At 31.1% G+C, this 25,987-nt stretch overlaps 1 protein-coding gene across 8 annotated transcripts; it reads right to left on the reverse strand.

Annotated features, from left to right (window-relative positions):
- Window positions 1-59: 59 nt before the first annotated feature.
- On the reverse strand, window positions 60-24,909 carry LOC144850704 (protein Aster-B-like). Of its 8 annotated transcripts, XM_078708095.1 has the most exons (20): window positions 24,862-24,892; window positions 24,454-24,682; window positions 15,710-15,769; window positions 14,916-14,963; window positions 13,799-13,825; window positions 13,056-13,277; window positions 11,120-11,249; window positions 10,871-10,955; window positions 10,651-10,754; window positions 10,149-10,244; window positions 9,937-10,017; window positions 9,104-9,301; window positions 8,486-8,612; window positions 8,072-8,221; window positions 7,605-7,726; window positions 6,809-6,954; window positions 6,040-6,140; window positions 5,552-5,704; window positions 4,179-4,498; window positions 60-3,595 (listed from the first exon to the last, which is right to left on the reverse strand). In XM_078708095.1, the coding sequence occupies exons 2-20, from the start codon at window positions 24,579-24,581 to the stop codon at window positions 3,455-3,457; spliced, it is 2,439 nt and encodes an 812-aa protein (XP_078564221.1). In that variant the 5' UTR covers window positions 24,582-24,682; window positions 24,862-24,892; the 3' UTR covers window positions 60-3,454. The 8 variants fall into 8 exon arrangements, with proteins under 8 accessions (XP_078564221.1, XP_078564218.1, XP_078564216.1 ...); XM_078708092.1 differs by having other exon boundaries at window positions 4,179-4,495; window positions 24,454-24,909; XM_078708090.1 differs by having other exon boundaries at window positions 24,454-24,909.
- Between the last annotated feature and the right edge of the window lie 1,078 nt (window positions 24,910-25,987).

Raw genomic sequence — 25,987 nt, forward strand, 5'->3', positions numbered from 1 at the left:
CTTTGGTCTTCTTTTGTCTGTTCTATACACAACAAGTAAATAATAAAGAAAAATACATATTTCCATAAAGAAAAATCATTTATTTTTGTTTCAACATTCGTGAAAATCAGTAGGCAAATAATATCAATCTCTTCAATAAATTAATTGTACATCCAAATATTATATTAATAAAATAACGCCATATTAAATACCAGCCATTGTAATTATGTTTTTTAATTGGTAACAATAAATAAACTATATTTCTATGATACAATACTTACATAGATCGTTACTGACCGTTTTGTCCAATTTTTAAAATATCTAATATCTTTTTTTTTTTAGCACAAAGACAAAATACACACTAGCAACTGTACGCCTGAGTTACGTACATATTATTTTTAAAATATACAGTAAAATAAATGCCCTAAAGCTCTGTCTACAATATCAAACTTTATGTGACAAAAAAATGTGATGTGCCCATATATGGACATGATGATGTCATATCACTACCATATTTGGGCATCCCACTACCATATTAGGGCACACTTTTTTTGTCAAACTAGTTTGATAGTGTGGACAGAGCTTAAAGCTGGGTACTATCGTCATACAGCATAAGGGGTTCCCTGAAGATGAACAAATACAGTTCAAAAAGATGGTTTGTCCCATTATTACAGTATATTAGTTCATACAAATAATGAATATTTATGATTTGAATTGGGATATTATATCTATACATATGGAATATTTAACTGTACTATTGCACGTGGTAGATTAAATAGTACAGTCAATTTTTCAACGACTGTAAATATCATCCCTATTCAATTATAAAACATTCATTATTTATTAATTTAAAACTTATTAGTGAAACTTGTGATGGGGTTTAATGTTAGTTTTTAGTTTGAACAAACATAGGACTTGAACCAAACTGGTGAGATGAAAGGGAAGGTACTAAACCATGAGGCAATCACAAATAATGTAGTGTTATCCATATGAGATTTAACTTAAAACATTAATAAATTAATATGAAAATTATCAACAGACATGGTGGAAATGACATTAGTATCATGTGAATGTCAACGAAAATAAAAAACATGAAAACTCTGAAAACTTAATAAAATCACGAGAAATGATTATGGTGGTACCTAGATCTTGTAATAATATAACAAGATACATAACAATAACATAAAACATGTTTGTCTAAAGTAATAGAAACATTATAATAATATTTAAAACAACCATAAAACAAAACCAAAACGAAAAATGGCCGAACTTAAAGCAACACACATATTGAGTAAATTAATGGTTAATAACATAATTTTAACATTAAAGTTTAGATGGTTGCTTTCATAAGAATATTAACAGACAATATGATATTATAAACAACATTTTACAGAGAGGTACGAATGAAACACAGAAAATGGCTCAAATGAATTATGAGTAAAAATAAAATCACAATCGCACTAACAAAGTAACTTGCACTTCTCTGTTAACTAACCGAGCTGGTGGGTATAATAGCTAACCAATATGTTTACCGCTGTTTATGTTTTTGCCTATTAATTATGAATATTATTAAATCCTTATTATTTATTTATAGATAAATTAATAAAACAGTGGAACCCCTCCATTGGCACACACCTTATTAAGGGGAACGTCTATTTGAGAAAAATTCTTGTGGAATGATCGAGGAATATATTTTAAAACTACGACCAACCTCTATTAAAGGGACATATTTTTGCATCCCTAAGGGGTTCTGTTGCAATATAATAATATAGTTTTTTTGTGTATAAGTAGCACAGTACAATCTGCTCATTTTTATAAAAATATTGATTGGAGACGATCTCTAGATTAAATGTTTTCAACTTGTAAAATCTGGAATCAATAAATATACATTATTGGGTTTAATCTATGCTACAAGGTGATCTGTCACATACGCATGTTACATCAGTCACTTTAAAGGATACCTATATCAAACTATATACGGAATTTATCTTTAAAATGACGTCATACTAAACAGGTAAAACGAGGTTGCATTTAAAACACTATATTTCATGTTATGTATAGTTTATTTGTATTTTTCTTGTATATGGTTTTGTCTTAACTGTTTGTATTGTATGGAGTGAGTGCAGAATCTGTTTGGGCTTTAGCCTATTCTCATTCCTGGTTATTTTTACATTGATGACCGAATAAATATTACTATTATTATTTATTATTATTATTATATAATCTATACTCTGTTTAACGGTTAACGTTCAATAAGTTAATGCTTAAAATACTCCAACCTGTAAAGCCTTGTCTACGCTATCAAACTTTATGCGACAAAAAAGTGTGATGTACCCATATATGGTAATGATATGCTCAAATATAGTAGTGATATGACATCATCATGTCCATATATGGGCACATCACATTTTTTTGTCACATAAAGTTTGATAGTGTAGACAGAGTTTAATACTGTATTATAAAAAACAAGACCCTGATGGTGACCGAGGTTAATTTTATCTGTAATGCATGTGCGTTGACATGAACAAAAGGGATTTGCATAATTATGCAAAAATCAATTAAAATTAGCATATTTATCATCATTATGTAATAATAAAACTTCATTTTATCAATAAATCAATTCTTAATTTAATTATACTCTATGGATGCAACAATATGATAAACAAATTTAAATCATATTAAAAATTTGGAAATGATTACTGCAAAATTCAATCAAAGGGATTTTAATAATTTGTTAATGATTTAAATTTGAAAAGTTTGAAAAGAAAATTGTCATGGAACAAATTTGCTGTATAAAGTGTATGATGACATGTTTATCACATGACGTAGAACTGCAATCTGATTGGTTTATTTCTGGCACCTTTATCTTTACCGTAGTACTGCTATATAATACAGAAATGTCAAGAGGAATTTAAGATTAAATTCATCTAGACAAAAATTCATTCTTGATAAGAACTAAATAGAGTAATTAATTAATAATTAGAATTTAAGAATAATACCTACTCTATATATTCTATATATAGAGTAGTAAAATTTAGAATAGAAAATTCTCGAAATGCAACAAATCGTAAACAAACTTGTGAAAAACAAATATATCAACAAATTGAGGTGAAAAAAGGTGATAAATATTTACCCGATTCTCAGTTCTGTATCTACAAATATGAAAATATTTGCCGCGATCATAGGTAAATTTCAAGATACAGCATCACATGTGTATCACATGTGACACCTGTATCACTGAAGGTTAGCATTTATGATACAGGCTTTTACATGTGCTTCACATGTGATGCTGTATCTTAGAATGTGCCTACGATACTAAAACCAATTTAGATACAGTACCTAGAATCGGCTGTTAAATTTTGATAACAATGTTGTGCGTGATTGGACAAAAAAACATGAATATATTAAATATTTATGAATAATTAAAAGATATAAACTATTGTTATAAAATAGATATATTATCTGCATTAGAATCTCAGGTGGGTCCATGATTGTTTTCTTTGTCATGTGACGATATTGGTAAACGTTGGAGTGCTTGACTTGCATACTTGTCCAGATTTGATAGTGAAGATATTGGGTCTATGTCTGCTTTTAGATCTTCTAACGCTGTCTCCATCTAGAGAAAAAAAAACGAAAATAAAGTAAAAATACAACATTGTATCATGTGTCTACACAGTATCTATAGTCTTGTTGCACAGGGAAGGGTCATTTAAGATATTTATTTCTTACTACAGTAGGTGACCTCTTCAGTCAAAGATTGTTTTTCCAGAGGGCCCAGTCATGATCAATGGCTGTGATGCACTAGTACACTGGGGTAACCCCATACTCGTCTCAAAAGATGAACTAGGTTCTTTAAAGTGCACATGAGCTAGATGTGTACACTGGACCTACAGCTTATAGTTCTTATCTGAGAAGACTCTTTCTACCACAATGTTTATTTTCGTTTTATAGCTAAAATTATCCAGTGTATACTCACCAAACCTTCTTCAGTTTCTAGGGGGTCACTGGATATTGTATTATATTGGTTAAACTACCTAACTACTGAAAAAAAGTCTGTCTGGCTTTAAGAGTATTTGGCCATTTTAAGAGAAATTCATGTTTTTTCGTTGTGATTTCTGTTACACATACTTCTTTTATGCACAATTAACGAGATTTGAAATTCATGCCTGTACCTGAGCTTTAAAGAAAAAAAAACCAACCTGTCTCATGAGTTGAACACATAAACTAATAATGTCTCTCCACTTTGCGAGTTCTTCCTCATGGAATATCTGCTGCTGTTTGATCAACCTTTTCCAGTCTTCAGCAGACGCTGGAACCTTATCAATCTTATCAAACACCTCGCTCCGTGTCCACAGGTTCCTATCGAGACTTTTGCGCTCTAGATGCTGGAGTTGAGAGTATAGGAAGACATTGACCACGACCAGAAGAAACAGTACTAAGCAAATCGCAAACATCACGCCACGAGAGGTGGACTGTGTTCCACGTAACCAGGGAGGTAAGAGGTACGATAACACTCCTGCTAAAAAATAATAATACTGAACAGCTTTCTCATAGGGCTATAAAGCTCTGTCTACACTATCAAACTTTATTTGACAAAAAATGTGATGTGCCCATGTATAAAAATATGATGATGTGATATCACTACCATATTTGGGCATATCACTACCATTTTTGGGCACATCACACTTTTTTTGTCAAACTAGTTTGAGAGTATAGAAAGAGCTTTAGACTAAAAATAAATTTGAACACAGTTGAGTTTTTGGATTAGATAACATAAATAGTGTTGTGAGAATACTAATATTAGCATAGAATATTTTAAATTATTTTTGCTAAATTAATTTTTGTAATATATTTTTTTATTTGCATATTGTAATAATGTTTTTATAGATGACATTACTCCAAAGAAAGTTGTTTAAAAAAGTGAAAAAAGAATTGAAGAAAAGACGATTCATATGTTAATAATGGTAGTGATATGACATCATCATGTCCATATTATTATATAGACATATCACATTTTTTGTCACAAAAAATTTGGTAGTGTAGACAGGGCTTAAGAAGTCACCTACAGTACAATAAATTGCATATGATATGTCCAAATATTGTAGTGATATGACATCAAGTCCATTATGGACATATCACATTTTTTTGTCACATACAATTTGATAGTGTAGACAGGGCTTAAAAAGTCACCAACAGTACAACAAATTGCATATGATATACCCAAAAATGGTAGTGATATGACATCATCAAGTCCATATATGGACATATCACATTTTTTGGTCACATACAATTTGATAGTGTAGACAGGGCTTAAGAAGTCACCAACAGTACAACAAATTGCATATGATATACCCAAAAATGGTAGTGATATGACATCATCAAGTCCATATATGGACATATCACATTTTTTTGTCACATACAATTTGATAGTGTAGACAGGGCTTAAAAAGTCGCCAACAGTACAACAAATTGCATATGATATACCCAAATGGTAGTGATATGCCCAAATATTGTAGTGATATGACATCATCACGTCCATATATGGGCACATCACAGCTTTAGTTACACTTACCAGTGTTTTGGTCATGTACTGATAAACTTTTCTTTAATGGACGTTGGGATGAAGTGCTCTCATCTCCTTCTTCTTTATGACTTGGGATTCTCCTTCGTTTTACCTTCCTCTTCTTACCACTTACTACTTCAAGATTTTCTCTCAGATATTTACCTGCAAAACAGACAAAAATATAAAATCATAATTCACAAATCTCGAATGAATATAAATATTCACAAAATAAATGTACAAATTTATTTATCCCTTGTAATACAATACTACTTTTTAATATAATTGTATAGGCAATGTTTAGCCCAAGACTTATGAACAGTTTTACTTAAAACTTTTTTTGTCTATAAAATCACAAAAACAAACAAAATTTAAAACAATCTTATTTGTTATAGAAATATTTTGTTACTAAACAGAAAACAGTATGGTAAAGTAATCAACAAATTGAATTCAAAATAATAAATTCTATTTCCAAAGTCAAATTAGTATTTGTCACTTACCTAGGAATATATAGCCATTCTTGAGTCCAACATGCACTTGTTTTTCAATAATATTCCTGATAAACCAAGATGCTTTGGTAAAATTTATTTCAGCATGAACACTGTGGAAAAATGTATCAATAAATGTTGAAAGAATAAAGCTCTGTCTACACTATCAAACTTTGTGTGTCAACAAAAGTGATGTGCCCATATATGGACATGATGATGGCATATCACAACCATATCTGCGCATATCACTACTATATTTGGGCACATCACATTTTTTTTGTGTCAAACTAGTTTGATAGTGTAGACAGAGCTTAAGAATAATGTTAACAAACGATAAGAGAAAGAATAATTATTGAAAAGAACTGATAAGATTCTATTGTAAACTTGAAAGTCGCACTTCATGTTCACATGACAAACATTCACTAGATGCTCTACATAAACAAAGTCTAAAGCTCTGTCTACACTATCAAACCTTATGTGACAAAAACATGTGATGTGGACATGATGATGATGTCATCACTACCACACTTTTTTGTCAAACTAGTGTTGATAGTGTAAACAGAGCTTTAGAAATAAGTCCTAGGGAATGGAGATCTTTTTGTAAAATATAGGTTTTAACACTACAGCCAACACCTATCCATGGGATGCCTCTATTAAGGGAACACTTTGTTGGGTCCATCAGGTGTCCACTTATTAGGGGTTCTACTCTATACTGAAGATTAAAACATAGTAAATTTTGCCACAACCAGTTTACATTTTTTAAATAGTTGTTTATCCTTACCACAAACGACATTTATTTTCGCTGACCCGGGTGATGCACCAACGACCTAGAACATGAAAATTGTCCGAGTATGGTATTCCTTTATTCTCTACTTTATTTGTTGTTATATAACAGCTTCCCTCTTTACTAAGATCACGATGGAATGTCTAAATGTAAAAAAAGACAATGAAAACAAACAAAAAACCACAAAAGAAAAATTTGCATAAATCATGTCTTAAACAAACAATAAATGATAAACAAAATTTGCATAAATTACACTGGTTTAAACGAAAAATAAATAGTAAACAAAATTAGTATAAATTATACTGTTTTAAAACGAAAAATAAATGGGAAAGAAAATTTGCATAAATTACAATGCCTTAAACAAACAATAAATGGTAAACAAAATTAGTATAAATTATACTGTTTTAAAACGAAAAATAAATGCTAAAGAAAAGTTGCATAAATTACAATGTAAACATAATTTGCACAAATGGTAAACAAAATTTGCATAAATTACAATGCCTTAAATAAACAAATGGTAAACATAATTTGCACAAATGGTAAACAAAATTTGCATAAATTACAATGCCTTAAATAAACAAATGGTAAACAAAATTTGCACAAATGGTAAACAAAATTTGCATAAATTACAATGCCTTAAATAAACAAATGGTAAACATAATTTGCACAAATGGTAAACAAAATTTGCATAAATTACAATGCCTTAAATAAACAAATGGTAAACAAAATTTGCACAAATGGTAAACAAAATTTGCATAAATTGTCTAAACAATAGTACCCAAATAGTTCTTACTTGAGTTTCTGTAACTTGTGAGGATTTCGGTCCAATATTGCTGTTTATGGGAAATATATATGTGACTACTCTGGAGTCTTTTGAGCTGTCTTCTTCTGTCCTCCATTTTCCAATTTCAATATCTTAATTTTAAAAAAACCAGAATTAGCATACTATAATGCACATTTCACTTTCATGTTGTGCTCTAAAGGCTCTGAATCTGCAACATTATACTTTATACATGTGTATAGATTCTGTTAAAGGGTGACACGTTTTGTTTAAATTTAGAGCCAAATACAAGCCTGTTAGTACCCTTTGCAAAGATGAAACAAGCACTAAAAGTGCTAGTAAATAGGCCTAGCTCACGAAAATCCTTCAATCTAGGCAGCAGAGAAAGTACATCTGCTAGGCTAGACCTCTTTTGATGCCATACAGCTTTTAGAGAGTTGAGTTGATAATGATGGTGACGTTTAATGATGATGATTTACCTGTACTTTTTCTTGCTTTAACATAATCTAAATAAAATACTGAATCTTCGGCAAATAACAGTTTAAACAGTGTTTCGCACGATACCCCAAACACCTCATTTAAATATTGCTTCCCTTGATGCATGTCATTGCAGCCGCACAAAACTTCTTCTGGAAAAACAGACGAAAATAACACTATTATTAAAACTATTAAATAATAAAAATAATTATTAATAGTAATAAAATAATACTAATAAGATTCATTTTTATTGTTTTATTGGTCCACTTAAAATGGAAATTCATTTTGCTTGGCATAATTAGGACAATAAAACAATAAATAAATTGCACAAATGCTATGTACCAATGTTAAAATATTAATAACAACAAAACAAAGAAAACCAGGCTAAAAGAATTACAATTATTGTGTGCAATTACCTTCAGCTTCTGAGTAGTCGGAGACATCAATACGAGGAGGATCGAGACCAGTTAGTAATGGTGGCGCTGTTGTACCATTTTCATCTTCTTCGATAATATACTCAACTTCTTTTACAGCAGGTTCTTCCTAAAATATATAATCAAAATCATTGGTTTAACAAATATTATAGAAAAGTTGTGGGTAGCTTCAGAGATGCTAAAGACTTCTTGAAGTGTTTTAAAGCTCTGTCTACACTTTGTCACACTTTATGTGATGTGCCCATATATGGACACGATGATGTCATATCACTACCATATTTAGGCAAATCACACTTTTTTGTCAAACTTTTTTTTTTACCATATTTAATGAGGGTGATCCATCCAGCAATTGCTGATTATTAGGGACCCTCAGTTCACAAGACAAACATATACACAAGATGCTCTACATAAAAAAAGTCTTATTAAAAGTCTTTGGGAGTGGAGTTGTAATTTTGTCCTTAGAAAAAATCCTGACATGTGACGGGACTTGAACCCAGGATCCTTTGAGTAGTAGCCAGGCATCATAACCACCAAGCCACAACTCCACTTTAAGACAGAGCTTTAAGCACATTTAAAAAATAATCTTTGAATTGTACTAACCCTTGACTCGGACAAACTGAGGTCATCTCCATCACTACCACGACCTTCAGAGGCCTGACCCCTGGATTTGTCATCTCCGCTGTCTTCTGCTTCTTTACTTGGAAATACATAATCTTCTGGAAGCTCGTCTTCGGGAATTCCAAGGTCATATCCGTAATTGCAATGTATCCATTTCCAGAACTCTACTGGAGGCATTTCCTACGGAAGAAAACAAGATTTGATTTTTGTAAAACAGTCTGTGGAAATAAAAATCAAAAGGGGCGTTTTTGCTGGACGTTGTCTCAAAAGTGACGGTAGCCAAAAACCAATTTCAAATTTTATGGCAGGAAAAAAACCCCGAGAAAGTTAAATCCACTTTATTCATTTGAAGGCCAGAAAGTGCATTGAAAATGTTTCCTTCAACAGAACATACTGTACAGTACAACAACTATTACAATAAACAGCATTAACTTTGATAATGAAAACAACATTTAAATTTAACTACTTTGTAAATAGATATGTTTTTATATATTTATTTAATGTAATTTATCTAACTTATTTGATGCACTGTTTGTCTTGTACAGTAATTGTGATGTATTTTTATGTAGAGCGCTTTTGAACACAATTATTCATGAAAAGGGAGCTATAGAAATGTTGTATATTATTATTAAAAACTATAATTAAATTTCAAAATTTAGTGTCAGATCTTGGACTAACATAAATAATATTGTGCGCACAAACCCAGTGAGACAATTGTATAGTAAACATGTTTTGAGATCCAACACAGACAACTTACAGACAATGTACACACGTTTATAAAAACTGTATACATTGGCGTATGCCAGCATACTCACCAGTTGCATGAGTGAATTCTGCCATAGTTTGAAGATGGTCATAAACGATTTGTCTCTAGACCCAAATGATGTAAAAAAGTACTGTGGAAAATAAAATGAATCATAATTCAAACAAAAAATCAATAAACACCTTGAAATTAAATCTTTGTCTATTTCATAAATGTTTTGATAATGATGTCAACAATAATTGTAAAACTAACTCTTTTTTTTACCTTTTCTGTTGCTGTAGTGACCTGCAATGCATTTGGTATGAAGCGCACTGTTCTTTCTTTAGTTACTGCCGTTATGTCCTTTAGTTGAATTGTAAGCTAAAACAAAATGAATCAAATAATTTAATAGAAATTAAAGTAAAAATCCTCAAAAACCCCATTGTCTTTAAGCTCTGTCTACACTATCAAACTTCATGCCAATAATATGGACATGATGATGTCATATCACAACCATATTTAAGCATATCACTACCAATAAGCATATTACACTTTTTTGTCACATAAAGTTTGATAGTGTAGACAGAGCTTTAGACTGGCCAACATTTTTGTTTTTCCAGAAAATCTTGACACAGTGTAAACAACATTGAAACTTGCATGGGACATTTCTATATAATTTATTCAGCGGTTTGCATCAATTATTACATTTACAGCTAAAAGTTTTTGGGAGAGGTTGTAGAATTGAGGTCTGCTGTTGGTACCAATATGACTATAATAGTGTACTCACTGTTGTCTCCCATTTGAATATATTTGCATAAAAACACAGGTAGTTTTGTGTAACATACATCCGTCCATGAACTAATATCTCTTTTTGTAATGCACATGAATAATCTGAAAATATAGGATTCAAAACTTGATTTTAAATTTGTGGAATTTGAAGTCAGTCATCAGCAGAAAAAAAAACAAGGTCAGAGTTCACTGCACCAACAATTTATTCTTAAACTTACCGACTGTTAAACGCTCTGTATCTGGAATACCTTTGAAAAGTTTCTGAAATTCCTCACATCTTGATTTGTAGTTTGATTGAAGCACCTATAAATAAAATGAACATAAGCAACATAAATAACACATATCACTAGAGGGTGTGGGAGTAGGTAGAAGAGAAGGGCTAAGGTTGGTTTATCCAGGTATAGCTAGGCACAAAATACACTAAATACTATAATATTGAAATACACTTTATGCTTTGAAACACTTACACTGTACCATGGAGTTGATTTGCGGACACTTTTTTTCTTGCCTAGTTTAGGAGATCGCTTTCTGACGGCGCTGTTTTCAGCTGCAAGGTATTCTGGGACTGATTGTGATGTTGTCATACCATTCTGATTGCTACGGAAAGAAAGTTTACATTTAAGTTATATAAAACAGGTTTAAAAACCTCAAAAAATAAGAACTAATAAGAAAAACCATATTAAACCTTTACATATTTAAAAAAAAAAAGAGGCTGTGGTGTAAATTTAACGGTAGTATTAACAATGCTTTTATTCATTTAGAGTACTGTACATAAAGTAGTTTAAAACTACATGTTACTGTAAATAAATCAAAACAGTTAACATACACTTGCCAAATAATTAAAGCATTAACCTAGCTTAAATGATTGATAAATGATTAGCAATAATTAATTTAATTTCAGTTAACTTAGCTTAATGAATTGGAGACATTATAAATAAAAAAAAACGGCAACTACCCGAACAAACGGTCCAAATTTATCATCTCTTTACAGTGTTAAAATATAGAACTGGGTACAGCACAGATGCATATATTGACTGTTAGTATAGCCTCCCACATTGAAAATGAGTTGAGGTGAGGGTAGGGGTTTATAGACTAATACATTTGGTGTGAAATACAGTATGTGTACAAAATACACAAATTGAATATTTACATTTCATTCAAAACTGAAACTGCCAAACAACAACATCTAAACTTGAGAATTCAACTGGTTTTTACGAGTTCAATTCAATCAATATATTGTATGTGAGTGTGCTAATCATAACTAGAAAGGGTACAATATACTGTACCTCTATGCTCAAACAAAGCAAAGACGAAATAAGACGGAGAAATTACTATGGTTCAGTGCACACAGTTGCAATCAGAAAGACAACACAATATGAGCAATAAAATAAATTCCAGGTCAACTAAATTCATATCCAAGGTCGAATGCATATAATTATGGATAGTGATGAGATAAACAATGATACAGTACCTGGATAAATTTATAAATTTATGAATATTTATTAAGTACTGATTGTCAATAAATCCTGATGAGTTTAGTGTCCGACTTTCTATGTGATTAAAATTAGCATTTGATTGTTCTAAAAAAACCATAGCGATGACAAAGCCTAAGTCTAGAGTGCGGGCTAGCTGGCAGATAAACGACAGAAATAGAGATGATTAGGATGGAGATGGAAAATTACACAAACCAGAAATGGTGTTGGTAGTCTATTTCATGCCTAGCTTACCTGGATAAACAGACAAATGCCATTCTACTCGAAGAGCGAGATATATTCGAAAAGTAGAAAATTCATTAAACACCCCTCTCCATAAATGATGGTTTTCAATAAATTTTCTACTTTTCGAGTATATCTCGCTCTTCGACGAGAATATGGCATTTGTTGGTTTATCTAGGTAAGCTAGGCATGAAATAGACTTATTAAGTCAGATAAAATACAGTAGAACCCTTTAAGGACATCCTCTATTCAGGGGACACTTTCTTATGACAAACGGGTTTAAATACACAGTATAACGCTAGCCAACCTCTATTTCAGGGGACACCTCATTTTTAAGGGGACAAATCATATCGTGTTTAAGGTGTGGGCTTGGTATCAATTACACTATTTTGTTGGAAGGAATTTGAAATAAGAAATTATTGACTTTACGGTACGTACACAAAATACTGATAATTCACTAAGACAACTATTGTGATACTACAACAATCTAAATACTATTTAAGTACAATATCAACAAATGAACATCAACAAAGCAATGGTGATTGCATGGGACTGTTTTACGATATAAAATTAACAATGACATGCGATCGTAAACAAAGGGCCACTGTACGTTGGCGCAGGTCACAATACGTGCGGTTAACTCTCTTCTATAGTGCACCACTGACATAGCAACGACAACGTCGAGTACCTGATTTCCCGTAGCTCAAAACGACGTAGACGATCGCCTTGGGAAGACCGCTTATTACGTATTCCACGGGCTCGACGTACTTTCATTTTATGAGAATGCGAAAGAAAGACGTCGAGCGGTGTACGTGCCTTAACCACGTGTGTCACTTTGGTGTTGGTCGTCGGTGCGCCTTTTGACACAGACAATGATTCTGAGGAGCATGGGTCCAAATCCTTAATGTTGCTTTACGTTGGGATAAACAATAACTTACATAAGAAATGCGTTTTTAAGGAAATTTGTATGCTAACATCCTAAACTATGTGATTAATTGCAGTTATGGCATAAGAGGGTATTGTTTTAAAGCTAATCAAAAGAAGATACAGCAGCAGTAACCAAACTTAAAATGACCCACACAACCACTCTTAATCATAAAACACAATATTACTTTTTTTTTGGTGGGGGCAGGGCAGGATTGTTTTTTGTCTAGTTACATACAAACTTAGGTATAATGACCCTCTTTTCAGCTTGATTCACTACACATTTATTATTATTTAGAATGTAAAAAAGATAAAATCTGTATACATGCATGATGAAAATTGAATTTGGTTTAGAATTCCGAGTAAAACGGGTAACACAAATAAACAACGTTATGGAGATCCAATTTGTTTTGTTTGTACAAGAGAAAATAAGAAACATCAATTTACTTTTGATTATGAATAAATTATTTTAAATATAAATATGAATCATAACTACTGTTATAATACCTTGTATTCTTATCTTCTGATTTGATGCTAGAAGAACAAAAAATGTCAAAATATCATTAATTATATTAAATTTTCAATTATAAGTTTTGTATTTGATTTGATTTTTACATATACCGTATTATGAAAATCACCAAGGATATTCATAAATGTATTCATTCATTATCCTTCTTTAAAGATGGCAATCCTGGTCACATAAACATAAACAGTCTTCTTAAGGCCCATTTACATTAGAGTGATAACGATCAACGATAAATAGATAAATATGCATTTTTCATACCTGAAACAAAAGAAATTTAAAAAGTTTCATATAACTATACTATAGGAACCATCTATGTTGCCTTTGATAACAATTATATTTTCACACATCCAATCAAATGACGTCATGATTGGTGAAAACAATAATATCGTGATAATACAACAATTTTATTGTTATTGATCATAACGTCATTTGATTGGAAAAGACAGCATAAATGATAAATAGCCTAAAGTTATAGAACAAAAACTTTTCTAATTTCTTTTGCTTTATGAAGAGAAATGTATGTTTATCTATTTATCGTCGATATCGTTATCGCCCTAGTGTTTTTTAACCAAGTGTTTGGAAGTGGAGTTTTTGTCATTAGAACAAATCCTGACATTTGACACGGTTCGATTATAATTATGATCTCAACAACGTATTCCAATGCTAGTGAGTTGACCAATCACAAGTGACAGTTCAGATGATCCATAGAGTCGTGATTGGTCACAAATTACTTGCGTTGTATCCAAGTGAGAAGCAAGCTTATTAGTGAACGGGTCATGGTCCAAAATTAACCAATTAAATGTCTAGTAGTATACACTGTGTATTATGGTGTGTTAAGCTCTGTCTACAACTTGTTTGACAAAAAAGTATGATGGGCTTAAATATTGTATGGTGGTAGTGATGCTTAAATATGGTACTGACATGACATCATCATGTCCTTGGGCACATCACATTTTGTTGTCACATAAAGTTTTATAGTGTAGACAGAGCTTTATAAGACTAAATAAAATAAACGACGACACTAAAAAAAGAGTAGATAGAATCCCAAAGTAAGAAAGAGAATGACATGAAACAAAAACAAATGAAGTGATGTATTACCTGAATGATAACATAGAATGGGTTGAAGAGGTGGAGGAAGAAGGAAGGCTGAAAGAAAAAAGAGGATTGAAAAACCAACACCAGAATAAAAAAAAGAAAAAATATAGGGAAAATGTTTGTACTATTGTTAAAGATATATCGTCCACCCAGAAATTTTTTTTTTAAAATGTTTTTGTTGAATATGCCATGTTAATGTCACATAATAGATGACGTACCAAACATTTTATAAAAAAAATTAATTACTCTGAAGAAACTGAAATTTAAAGCAAAAAATAGTAAAATTGACTGGAAGTCAATAGGTTTTTGGTTGAATAAACTGTTAATTTTGTCTTTTTACAAGTGAAAACATAATTTTATTTTTTTACGGAAGTGATTAACTTTATCAAAACTGTGAAATGACCTATTCACAGTCTTTTTTTTGTTGTTAATTTTAATCTTTAATTTTTTCGGGGGACAATACATCTTTTTTAATGAAGAGCAAAAAAGGTTGTGCTGGATTGAGATGAGTAAATAACAATTTAAATCTCTGTCTACACTATCAAACTAGTTTGACAAAAAAAGTGTGATGTGCCCAAATATGGTAGTGGTATGCCCAAATATGGTAGTGATGACATTATCATGTTCATGTGCACATCACATTTTTTTGTCACATAAAGTTTGATAGTGTAGACAGAGCTTAACACTAAAGTTATTTAAAGCCTTCCTATTCTCCCTTAACCAACGATTTTCTAAAAGCATGTGACAATCGTCTTGTTTACGCTCTATTGATTTTGTAGTCATGTGCCAGGACTTACCTTTCATCACCTGATTGGCTACATTCGTCAGCATTAACATCAGAAGATTCACTATTTTTACTGAAAAACAAACAAAATTAATGAAAGAATAATTAAAATGGAATACTTTTAATCTTTTAAACATTCTATCAAACTATACCATAGCACTTCAATCCGTGTGCCGTCGGTCGTCGTCTAGACCTACTGTAAAGCTCTGTCTACACTATCAAACAAGTTTGACAAAAAAAGTGTGATGTGGCCCAATATGGTGGTAGTGATATGCTCAAATATGGTAGTGATATGATATGATGATGTCCATATATGGGCACATCACATTTTTTTGTCACATAAAGTTTGATAGTGTAGACAGAGCTTTAAAAACCTGTGTTGTGGTGGGGACCGACACCCACTGGCCCCACATTCGTACAATGAATTAACATGATATAGCTTGTTTGTCAAAATTCGAAAGCTCCTGAACTTAAGGAGTATACAGTACAATGGTATGACTAAAATGTACAGTCCTAAGAATACAGTAGGATTACGTCTGAGTAGGAAAAAAAATAGGTTTTCTTATGCAAATTATTTAATATTATCATCTATACTTTAATTCCTTATCTACAATACACGTATGCTGAATCAGTGTCAAGTGAGGTATTAAAAAACAGAGGAAGAAAAATAATGTTAATGTTTACAAAATGTTACATGGTATTTACAACTGTAGAGTACATTGTACATCCTAAACATCTTATCAGTACACTATTAATTATAGTACTTAACTATTGTACTGTATGTACATAGGTAAAACTATAATAAGTATAAGTGGTCCTTGAAAGTACTTAAAAACACATAAAAAAGCTAAATACATTGAACCATTTATACTAACAATAGAAATTGTAATTCTTATTTTCATACAGTAAAGTTTCACCAATGAATCTGTACAGTAAGTCCTGGGTAATATATTGAACATTGAATTAAAATTTATGAAAGTTTATTACCTCCACATAGGAGGTTATATTTTCACCCCTGTATCTTTGTGTGTGTCTGTGAACAGTTCTCGGAGTACCCTCTAGTTATTAATATTATAATAACTATAAATATTATGGTACTATAATTGTACTGTACTGTGTTGTACCACATCCCCAGCCCACTTCACTTCCCACCCTCAATTCCAAAACCACTATTCCACAAACTTCTGGAATCAACCACTTGTATGTAGTCAGTAACATTACAACATAAACTGTCATTTAATTTTATAGTAAATTTATAAACTTTAAAATTAAATTCAAATGTAGATAGATAGTTTAGTACATAACTTTAATATTGTATGAATATTACAATATATACACTAAGTTAAAATTCTAAGTACAGGACATAAAGTTGTATCAAAATACATCACTTCCATCAGTGCCAGGTACATATCTTTACCACAATTTGATCTTGAGATCGTAATAGGGAATTCCCCTACAGCTTAAAACCAATTCTTCCATCATTAAAATATAAATCCAATGCCAAATAAAAACTCAAATCAAATAATTACTTAATAAATACTTAATTTACACTACCTTTTATTTGACAGGAATTTAAGTTCTGGGATGAAATTTAAAAAGACGAAATCCATGTTTGGACGTCGTTGCATTGAATCAGCAGGTCTACACAAGGAGTACAGGATTGGCTATTTGTCCTTCACATGATCATGCCATATAAACATCCTTTAGATTATACCATTTTAATAATAGGGGGTTTAAATCACAATGAGGTACTATAAACATGTAGATTTTCATATTTTGATACTGAAATCGTAATGGTTTATTCCACACACTTAATTTATCTAACAATTACTAATTTAATTAGTAGTTAGATTAACTAAACTTTTACGGTAAAGTTTACCGGAAATTATGAATTTAACTTTTAAGAAAATGAAATTTATAATAAATTCTTTTTTTACAATTTAAAGTAACCTTCATAGGTCAGAGGTCACATGATATGGATTTCACAATAACTGGGGACTAGTAAACAGCACTCAATATAAATAGTTAATTTAAAAAAAACCATTTTGATGAAAACCAATGATCAGAAAGCAACAAGGATTGTTTCGTGGAGGACAAATGAAATTGGTGGGGGGGCCAATACTTTGGGAGAGACCAATAACTTTGGTGGGGGATTAATGATTTTCGTGGGGGACCAAAGGCTTTGGTGGGAGATCAATAGGTGGGGAGGGGGGAGAGTACACCAATGACTTTGGTGAGGGGATGTAACTTTGGTACACCATCATACAAAAAATGTTTTTATTTAAAATTTCTTTTGGCATAATATAGTCTAGACTGTAATAAAGTGTAGGCTATAAATAGATTTTTCACTGGCTATGTATTTTTATCATTTATGAGCACACCAACTCTAACTTACAATGCTCTTTTCAGCCAATTTCATGCACTGTGATTTTGTTTCAATGTACCATGGAGTAATATTAATATTACTCCATGAAAGTACTAAGACTTTGACTAACCAATTAACTGAACATCAAAAAATGACTAAAAGAGGAACAAAAAGTCTTAGTGACAAAATTGTACATAAAAATAGCAACAGTACTGTTATTGTTGTAGCTACATTTTCACGTATAGCTATTATTAAAAAACAAGCCTGTAGCCAGAATACAGGACGGTTTGTTTTTCACACAAAAGGTGCTAGGCTAGTTTTCAGATGGCCTATCACAGGTGTCTGGTTTGAAAAGGGTATTTCAGGAAAAATGGGGGTCGCTTGAACCCTATACAAGTCATGGAAAAGGTGCCAGTTTCTAGGTAAATCTTTACTTTGTAAATTACTTCAAATTTTGTTTAAATTTAATTTTTAATTCAGAAATGATTTTTCAAACTTACAGTTTCGCTTTTGATTTAATTGCAACTTTCTTCTTGATCAGTTTTGTGACTTTCTTTAGTTTTGGGCTCAAACGTGGATTACATTTCTTTGGTTTCTGTAGCGTCGCATCACGACTAGGAGTAGCCGATTGACATCTGTTTTGCACTTTATACGCATCGCTCTCGCAAGTTGAGCTATCATCCGACATTAAATCTGGTACGCTGGTGGTTCTGTGTCTCATTAAAGTCGGTATATTCAAGGTATCTTGGTGGACGTATGGTACTGTAGGTGAACTCGTCACCAAACTCGTTGCTAATGTTACTTCATTTGTGATAGTTCCAATGATCTCATCATCATTTTCCTCTTGCCTAGTTCCATCTTCACTCTGAATATTTAACTTCATCATCCCAGCAAGTAAAAAAAAACGTAAGAAAATAATCCAACCGAAAAACAATGTTTAAACCTACGATACCAACAAATACATTTGGCTTTTCAATTCAGTAGCAAAATATACGCATCCACTGTATCTGATATACCAGTGTTTTTAATCAACTGAAGTACACTGTTAGTACAACACAAATGACAGGCAAACTCTGAACTAGAAATGATGTAAAGTTGACAGGGTATTAGGATAACAAAACGTTAAACCATCCAATCAATTCATCCGCGTTGTCATTGAGTGTGAATACTGAATTCAATAGGATGGGATCTTCTCTCTCATTGTTTAACAAATTCCTGAATAGATTTACTGAATTTAGGTCAATTCACTTTCAGTAAGCAACACAATGGTATAACAACACTACAACGCTACAGGTAAAATATTAATTCCATACAGAAACGTTTTCCATCCATATAATCCGGTGTGGTTTGTTTCGCTGGTAACAACACTCCTTTGGTCAATAAAAGACAAATATATTCTGGATTATATTTCCTCCAAATCATGAAAGTTCAGCGTTGTTTGTATTATTTTGGTTTTAATACTCTGTTAAATACACAGTACTTTTTTCCCTATAATATTGTACAGTAGTAAGTTTGATAATAGTACAGCATAGATTACCGCATCACACGTGAAATATTATGCCAACATTGTTTACCGAATGAATTGCTTTGCTTGACTAGTACAAACAAAGCTTTAATACAAAACATAAAGTCATATGATTTGAGGTTAAATAGCAATGGAATGCTGATTTTCCATAAAACTTTCCACTTGTCGAATTCTAACAATGCAAGCAGGATCAGATGACGGCGTAGTTCACGGGAACGATTATTATTCTTAATCTGTGGATCAACAGACGTAAAAAAGAACAAAATAGGAGGTCAATTTATTTGCAAAACACGGTTAGATTGTTTGGGGATTACCTGTTTTCCGGGAGTGAAAAGTTTGGTTGCAGGAAAGAAAATTATTACAGGTAAGGTCAAGTTTGTTGATTATGTTCAATGAAAATTTCTACTTTTCGAGTTATATCTCGCTCCTCGAGGTTGATCCAGGTAAGCTACAGTACTGTAGGCACGAAATAGACTAAACAATATAATCAATAATTTGTAATATTTTTCTGTTTGGATTCAAATATATAAAACCCTATTTTCAGGTGTAAAATATATATATATATAATTGTTTTTAAATTAATTCATTGATTTTTAGCATCAGTTATCACTCGGCAGTTTAGAAATTGTTCTCTACCTGTTACTGTTATATTTGTAACTGGTAATTTTAAAGTTGAAATTATATATTATACAATATAATTATTAATTTTCAATATTTTTCTGTTTGGAATCAAATTTCTAAACCGTATTACTATTTTCAAGTATAAAATATATTTTTTAACATCATTTCTAAATTAATTCATTCATTTTTTTCACTGGGCAGTTTAAATTTTGTGCCTGTGTTAATAGTGTTAAGATCCAATAAGTTAAAACTGCCTAAATAAAGTGTTAATATTGTAAAGTCTGGTAAAGTTTAAAGTTAATATTACACAATATAATTATTAATTTGCAATGTTTTTCTGTTTGGAATCAAATTTCTACACCTTAGATCTTCAATAATTATTGTAGTCTCATCTAACCAACTTTGGCATGTTTTTTATTAATAAATTAAATATTAATAAACATCATTGGCAATTATTAGTGGAATATCATAAAATTGTCATTAGTTTCTAATGTGTTTTATTAAACTATTCATGACAAGAATACTTAATTATGTTGAAATAATTACAATTACAAAAACAAAATTTCATAATATTTATTATTATTACTTCTTCAACAAAGTAAAAATAAATTTTTGATAAAAAATATTTTGATAAAAAAAAAATTATTTGTGCTTACCAATTAATTTTCACAAAAGATTAGGATAGAGTTGTGATTAAATTTTTCACTCTATATTATAATTTTAAGATTGATATCTCATATCTATTGATATCTGTATACCAGCATTAATCTAACATTTTTTATTACGGACTTAAAACCAAGATAACATGACGTTGAATATGAAATCCTGGATTATAAAATGCATCCTATTTAATAGAAAAAATGATTAATATGAATTATAATAATTATGTGTAATATCTATAAATATGTATGATGTCATTAATTTTATATTAATTTATATGCAGTTTATCCACTTTTTACAGTTACAATGAAATTCTAAACTACATGTACTTCTTGAAATTTATTTTTGCCAGATTATTATTTATTAATTAACTGTAGGCTATTGCTAGCACTTGACCGTTTACAAAATCTTGAATACGCCAATGCTGTATTTAAAGATGTATTGTATTGTTCCCCAGAAACATAAAAAATGAAGATTAATTAAATCAGACGTTGAATAGGTTATTTTGTAGTTTTAATATAAAGTTAATCCCTTCCAAAAAAAAAAATGAAAAAAAAAAATGTTTTCTCATATAAAATGACAATAAATGGAAAAATTCAACCAAAAACCTATTGGATGGCAGCCAATTTGACTATTTGTTTGCTTTAAATTACAGTTTTTTCAGGCTGTAAATAATTTTTTTTCCGATTCAATTTTTGTTCAAAGTGAATAACTATTATGTGACATTAAAATGGCATATTAAAAAAAAAATTGAAAAAAAAAAAGGTTAGGGAGACAATATATCTTTAAATTATATAATTTGAAATTATATTAATTAGTAAATAATTGAATTTGATGCATGATTACTAAAATTAATAAGACGATATATTATTCAAGACTACATCATTACATTAGCTGGATAAAATTATTAGATAATCTACGGAATCAATTTCTCCTACACAAATCTCAAACCTGGTTTCCAGAAGAAAAAAACCCGATGATGCGGAAAATGGAACGGACAGTCTTTGTGAGGCGGCCTGTGTTACAATGCTCGCAGCGACGTCGAAAGCTTCCTGGTAGGTAGATTAACAAACACGCTTCGTGAAATTTCTTAACTCTGGCAGTCAACTTTAAAATTGTAGTTCTATAAGAATTTAAAATTTGCGTTGCTTGTCACCAGTGACTACTGGTAATTCATACAGGTAATACTCAGACACCGGTACTGCAAGTCATCATCTCAGCCGCAATTGAGTAATCTTATTTTCTATGAATGAATGACACAAAACAACTAGCCAATCAGATCAAAGCTTTTGTCTCCATAGCAGCCAAACCAACAGGATGCTAAATGCACTTATTAAACTGTTTGGTGAAAATTCCTATTGATGGGTTCTATTGTTTACAACAATGCCGGTGTCAGAAAGAAAACAATAGGTAGTGTATAGTGGAATTGTGCACTGTTTAATTTTTCTCTTCACTGGTCTAGGCAATTACTAGTATATTAGGTTATTAGAGATCAGGTGAAAATGTTACTACAGACGACTGCAGTACTGTTAGTGTTACTGTGACTTTACAGTAGAAAGTTTAAATCAATGTTGAAATGTATCAGGCAGTCACTGCAATAAACAGGGGTGTAGGATTTACCGCCAAAAAGCTTAAATAATTACATAAATAGGTTAAAAGGATACACAAGTAGTTACTGCAGTAACTGCAATAGAATAATAATCCTTTGTTATTTGTGCAATCAATTTCTGGTCCAATAAATAAAAAAACAAGTTGAAGAAATAAAAAATAATATCTTAATTAAATATAATTAAATTTAAAGAAAATGACAGACAAAATGACTGTGGGTATCAGTGGCTGGATCTCAATGAAGATTGGAATGAAATCAGCAAAATGTTAAATAAAAATGATAAAGTAAAACAGCCAGAAGAATTAGCAGAGCTTTAATAAATTACCAAAACAGTATTCATTTCATATTATAAATTATAATTACTTTTTTTTAAACAATACTCTATTATTTTATTAAAAAAATGTGTTTTATCATGGTGGTTTTTGACAAGATCATTAATTGTATAACTAACAATATTTTAAGTCTCGTTGCTGACTGTTGTCACCTACAGTACAACAAAATGCATACTTCAGAGGGCAGCAAACATAAATTTCCTACACATTTATTTTACAGACTTACAACAAGCCTAACTTGGACTATTAATGTACATTAATATTTTACTGTGCTCTTTTCGAAAATAGTTATTAAACAACATAAACACTACACAGAAATTAATAAACTAAAGTAATACTAAATTATTGATGATCTTATAAGTTTTTATATTTAAAAAAAATATGTTTTTGGATAAGTTCAGGTTTTGAACAAATTCATTGTTAAGAATAAGTCCATGTTTGTGAATAAGTTCACGTTATGGATAAGTAATAAGATGGTTATATGAATAAAAAAAAGAAAGGGAAACAGCAGGTGGTTTCTGGTTAGAAATTGAACTGTAGGCACAAGTTAAAAATAGAAGGAAATCAGTGCGTTTGTATGGAATATTAAAAATATTAAAACTTTTACATTAAAAATGTTAATGTTAAATTGTTAATTTTAAATGTCTCATCTACTGTCTGTAATAAAAATCTTAATTTTTAACTATAATAATATTAAACATAAAATAATTGTTAAAACAGCATTAGTATAGCATCCATCATAAACTGTATCTATAACATGTCATCATTCTTTATCAAAACATCTAACCTGCAGAAATAATCTGATCACCTGATAGTAATTAATAATCAGGAATTAAATAACGTACCATTAACTCACAATGAAAGACATATGTTACCGGTACATTATATGCAGGTGTGGTGGTCATTTTAACAATTATATAATTGTATTATTGTATTTTATCATATTTCAAATAGAATTTTTAAAAAAAACACTATATAATAATAGTTTTATTGAATGTACACTTTTGATTTTATGTTACTTGAACTAAAATATTTAGAAAAAAATTACAATAACACAATATTTACCTACTTTTTACAAAACTACAATAGTATATTACAACTGAGATTATTTTTAAGGGTTATGCACTTGTCAATTGTACGACCCACTATACAACCCCTGGGAGAGGTGCGTCGGTATTATTAATACATGGTGCGTCAAAAAACGTAGATGGTACGTCACATCAATGAAAAATTGCGTGTCAATATCCATCACTTTATCACCCACCATATCATGAAAATATTGGGGGATTATTCTCATTAAAAAAACAGTAAAAATAATTGGCCTATTGGCCTTGTTTAGAAAAAAAAACTATAAAAAAAACACACAAATCAAACAAATACAGATGATAGGTCAACATATTTTTTTTATTTACTGATCAGTGATTTTTATAATTTGCAAAAAAAAAATAAATAGGCTGTCAGTATAGGCCTAGTCACATGAAAAACTGGAAATAAAAGCATGTTTAATATTACCTAGTACTTGCTAGGCCTACCTAGGCTAGAGATAGGCCTGATAAGTAATTAACACGTCATTACGTTAAATTAATAATTTAATAAGATTTATTAAAAATGTTATTAAAATTTATAAATTATTATTTGTCTGTACCTGGTAAGGCTGTGTGAATCTCCATTTGTTGCACCTAGGCCTACACCAGATAAAGTAATTGGTGCACTAGCATTTCTCCTCATCGATGGATGATCATTGTCTTTTGAAGTCTTCCCAAGATTGTCCATATTTAAAGAACCCGGTGGTGATGATGTGGTCAATCCAAGTTGTCTCTCCGCCGCAGTCCCAGTAGGCGATTCATCGGCTTTTCCGCCGCTGCTCAAACTACCTGCAAGTGCTGAAGGAAGAGAAGTCGGTCGGCCTTCGCGATTACCTGTCGTTGGTGATTCTTTACCCTCAGCAAGCTCTAAAAGTGTCCTCTGGCTTGGAAGCATTGACCGTTGGGCCTTCTGGGCCATTCCAGAATTAATATGCAACAAATGAAAACTAAAAATGACTTTTATTTACATTTTTGAGAACTCAAGATTGTAATAATGATGTTGATTTGCTGATGGGAAAAAAATCGAGGTATATTCAGAGCGTCATTCTGGCGACTGGAGCATCCTCTACTTTTCTACGAAGCGCCATTTATGCCTTTATTAACTTCAATAATAGAAATTGTACTACGGTAACTGCTCAAGTGGACCCAATTTAGCACCAGGGTAGCACAGTGATATAAAATAGAAATAAATTCACTAAATTTAAATATCTTTTCGTATGTTAATACACTGTGCTAAAGTGGACACAATTTGGCGCCAGGGTAGCACAGTGATATAAAATAGAAATAAAGTAATTTAAGTTTCAATATCTTTTCGTATGTTAATACACTGTGCTCAAGTGGACACAATTTGGCGCCAGTGGAGCACAGTGATATAAAATAGAAATAAAGTCATTTAAGTTTCAATATCTTTTCGTATGTTAATACACTGTGCTCAAGTGGACCCAATTTGGCGCCAATGGAGCACAGTGATATAAAATAGAAATAAAGTAATTTAAGTTTCAATATCTTTTCGTATGTTAAAACACTGTGCTCAAGTGGACCTAATTTGAAGTCACTTAAGTTTAAATATCTTTTCGTATGTTAATACACTGTGCTCAAGTGGACCTAATTTGAAGTCACTTAAGTTTAAATATCTTTTCGTATGTTAATACACTGTGCTCAAGTGGACACAATTTGGTACCAGTGGAGCACAGTGATGTAAACTAGAAATAAGTTATTGAATGTTATTATCTTTTCGTATGTTAAACTGTGCTCCAGTGGACTCAATTAAGTTTCAATATATTTTCGTATGTTAATACACTGTGCTCCAGTGGATCCAATTTGGCACCAATGGTGGAGCACAGCGAAATAGCCACATACAAAAACATCGAGAACTAGAATTTAATTCGTCACTTTGACGAATTTTAGGTGATAATTTTTATAATTTTACTGATATTTAATTTTTTAAAAACATGCACGTATGTTAAATATTACTGCAAAATATTGATTTGTGCAATCCTGTGATCTGATATGATGCTTATGGTGCTGATTGGTGCCTATTATGTGTCATAGAATATATGCTCTATACTCTACAGTGTACTGTATATCTATATA

This window comes from Antedon bifida, chromosome 8 (assembly GCF_963402885.1).
Source record: "Antedon bifida chromosome 8, ecAntBifi1.1, whole genome shotgun sequence".
NCBI lineage: Eukaryota > Metazoa > Echinodermata > Crinoidea > Comatulida > Antedonidae > Antedon > Antedon bifida.

Bases quoted from the DNA above. Each gene is read 5' to 3' on its own strand.
- LOC144850704 (XM_078708090.1), bottom strand. From the start codon at position 24,812: ATGGCCCAGAAGGCCCAACGGTCAATGCTTCCAAGCCAGAGGACACTT. The intron at 7,727-8,071 runs GTAAATCATCAT...TTTAAAATTAAG, and splicing joins TAAAGCAAGAAAAAGTACAG to ATATTGAAATTGGAAAATGG. The intron at 3,596-4,178 runs GTTGGTTTTTTT...TTTTTTCTCTAG, and splicing joins GTGTTCAACTCATGAGACAG to ATGGAGACAGCGTTAGAAGA.